This window comes from Oncorhynchus gorbuscha, unplaced genomic scaffold (genome assembly GCF_021184085.1).
Source record: "Oncorhynchus gorbuscha isolate QuinsamMale2020 ecotype Even-year unplaced genomic scaffold, OgorEven_v1.0 Un_scaffold_19212, whole genome shotgun sequence".
In the NCBI taxonomy this organism is placed as follows: domain Eukaryota; kingdom Metazoa; phylum Chordata; class Actinopteri; order Salmoniformes; family Salmonidae; genus Oncorhynchus; species Oncorhynchus gorbuscha.
The window spans coordinates 356-3,485 of record NW_025760596.1 but is presented as its reverse complement, the minus strand read 5'-3'; the positions used below and the strand labels follow the sequence as shown (position 1 = coordinate 3,485).

Below are 3,130 nucleotides of genomic sequence, written 5' to 3'. Positions count from 1 at the left end.
GAAAGACAGCACAAACTCTTCTGGAACCAGGCTAGGAATGAGCTAAAACATGGCTTAAAACAGGCTCTTGACCTGAGTCATTGGTTTTGTGTTTACTGGAGCACGAAGTTGAAGCCACACCCCCTTCTCTGTAGGATCCTGTTCTGGACTGACTGGGATGCCAGTATGCCAAGGATCGAGGCAGCCTCTATGAGTGGGGAGGGTAGGAGAACCATCCATAAGGAGACCGGCAACGGGGGCTGGCCCAACGGACTCACTGTAGACTACCTAGAACTACGCATCCTGTGGATCGATGCCAGGTCAGAGAGAACACACACTGTACACACACGCCATCATAAAGCTGTCATAAATCACTGTATTGTGTTGTCTTCCATTCATCCTCCAGGTCAGAGAGAACACACACTGTACACACACGCCATCATAAAGCTGTCATAAATCACTGTAGTGTGTTGTCTTCCATTCATCCTCCAGGTCAGATGCTATTTACTCAGCCAAATACGATGGTTCCGGCCTGATCGAGGTGCTGAGGGGACACGAATACCTGTCGCACCCACTCGCAGTCACTATGTACGGGGGAGAGGTTTACTGGACGGACTGGAGGACCAACACACTGGCCAAGGCCAATAAGTGGACCGGCAACAATGTAACCGTGGTCCAGAGAACCAACACACAACCTTTTGACCTAAAAGTCTACCATCCCTCCAGACAGCCTCAGGGTAGGACACACTCACGCCTGGTAACACACATGAATGATGTTTAAGAGAGGTTAGCTACTTTGCTTTGGGTCACCACAGTATTACCTACCTTGAATGACCTTGTATGTAAATGAGTGTTGCCCACAAGGCCATACTGCTGCCACTGATCTCTAGAGAGAGACCAGAGTCAAAGTGACAGCTTCTCTAAGTCCATCTGTCATTCAGGAGAGTAGTAGCATCTGGCCTCCCGTCACAACCTCTCCCCTCAAAATGGCCACACTCAGAAAACGATCCATTTATGGATGAAACAGATAGGCCTGCTGCCTGTGGAAAGAGTTGTTTTATATGCACATACTGAATGCCACAAAAGGTCAGCCAGTGAAGAACAAACGCCATTGTAAATACAACCCTTATTTATGCTTATTTATTTTCCCTTTTGTACAGTAACCATTTGTACATCGTTACAACACTGTATATATACATAATATGACATTTGAAATGTCTTTATTCTTTTGGAACTGCTGTGAGTGTAATGTTTACTGTTCATTTGTATTGTTTATTTTACTTTTGTATATTGTCTACCTCACTTGCTTTGGCAATGTTAACATATGTTTCCAATGCCAATAAAGCCCCTTGAATTGAATGGAATATATATTTCCTATCAACATATTCCTTTCCCCATCTCGTTCTCTCTCCCACCATTCTCCTCCCATTTATTTCTCTACCACCCTGCATTTTCTTTGTTCTTACACTTTACCTGTTTCTCTCTCTCTCACTCTTTACCCGTTTCTCTCTCTCACTCTTTACCCGTTTCTCTCTCTCACTCTTTACCTGTTTCTCTCTTTATTACTCTTTACCCGTTTCTCTCTCTCACTCTTTACCTGTTTCTCTCTCTCACTCTACCTGTTTCTCTCTCTCTCACTCTTCACCTGTTTCTCTCTCTCTCTCACTCTTTACCCGTTTCTCTCTCTCTCTCACTCTTTACCCGTTTCTCTCTCACTCTTTACCCGTTTCTCTCTCTCTCACTCTTACCCGTTTCTCTCTCTCTCTCTTTACCCGTTTCTCTCTCACTCTTTACCCGTTTCCTCTCTCTCACTCTTTACCCGTTTCTCTCTCTCACTTTTTACCCGTTTCTCTCTCACTCTTACCCGTTTCTCACTTCTTTACCCGTTTCTCTCTCACTCTTTACCCGTTTCTCTCTCACTCTTTACCCGTTTCTCTCTCTCACTCTTTTACCTGCTTTCTCTCTCTCTCACTTTACCCGCTTTCTCTCTCACTCTTTACCCGCTTTCTCTCTCTCACTCTTTACCCGTTTCTCTCTCCCTCTCACTCTTTACCCGTTTCTCTCTCTTCCCACTGCTTTCTCTCTCTCTATTACTCTTTACCTGTTTCTCTCTCTACTTTTATCTCACTCTTTACCTGTTTCTACTCTTTACCTGTTCTCACTCTTTACCCTTTTCTCTCTCACTCTTTACCTGTTTCTCTCTCTCACTCTTTACCTGTTTCTCACTCTCACTCTTTACCTGTTTCTCACTCTTTACCCGTTTCTCTCACTCTTTACCTGTTTCTCTCTATTACTCTTTACCTGTTTCTCTCTCTCTCGTCTGTCTCTGTCTGTCTCTCCACACAGCTCCTAACCCATGTGCAGCTAACGATGAGATGCGTCCCTGTTCTCACCTGTGTCTCATCAACTACAACCAGACCTTCTCATGTGCCTGCCCTCACCTCATGAAGCTGGGAGCAGACAAACACACCTGCTATGGTAAACACACCTAGTACTTGAATTATACACACACCTGCTACGGTAAACACCCCTCGTACTTGAATTATGCACACACACACCTGCTACGGTAAACACACCTAGTACTTTAATTATGCACACACCTGCTACGGTAAACACACCTAGTACTTTAATTATGCACACACCTACTACGGTAAACACCTCGTACTTGAATTATGCACACACACACCTGCTACGGTAAACCCACCTAGTACTTTAATTATGCACACACCTACTACGGTAAACACACCTCGTACTTGAATTATGCACACACACACCTGCTACGGTAAACACACCTCCTACTTGAATTATGCACACACACACCTGCTACGGTAAACACACCTCGTACTTGAATTATGCACACACACACCTGCTACGGTAAACACACCTAGTAGTTTAAGTATGCACACACCTGCTACGGTAAACACACCTAGTACTTTAATTATGCACACACCTACTACGGTAAACACACCTCGTACTTGAATTATGCACACACACACCTGCTACGGTAAACACACCTCCTACTTGAATTATGCACACACCTGCTACGGTAAACACACCTAGTACTTTAATTATGCACACACACCTACTACGGTAAACACACCTCGTACTTGAATTATGCACACACACACCTGCTACGGTAAACACACCTCGT

The 3,130-nt window shown here is 44.5% G+C and overlaps 1 protein-coding gene across 1 annotated transcript; it reads left to right on the top strand.

The window, feature by feature from the left end:
- Positions 1-143: 143 nt before the first annotated feature.
- On the top strand, positions 144-2,457 carry LOC124030979 (low-density lipoprotein receptor-related protein 1-like; the record flags this gene model as incomplete). Its single annotated transcript, XM_046342062.1, has 3 exons — positions 144-299; positions 472-716; positions 2,326-2,457. Coding segments are annotated over exons 1-3 (511 nt in total), but the record flags the coding sequence as incomplete, so codon positions are not given.
- Positions 2,458-3,130: the final 673 nt, after the last annotated feature.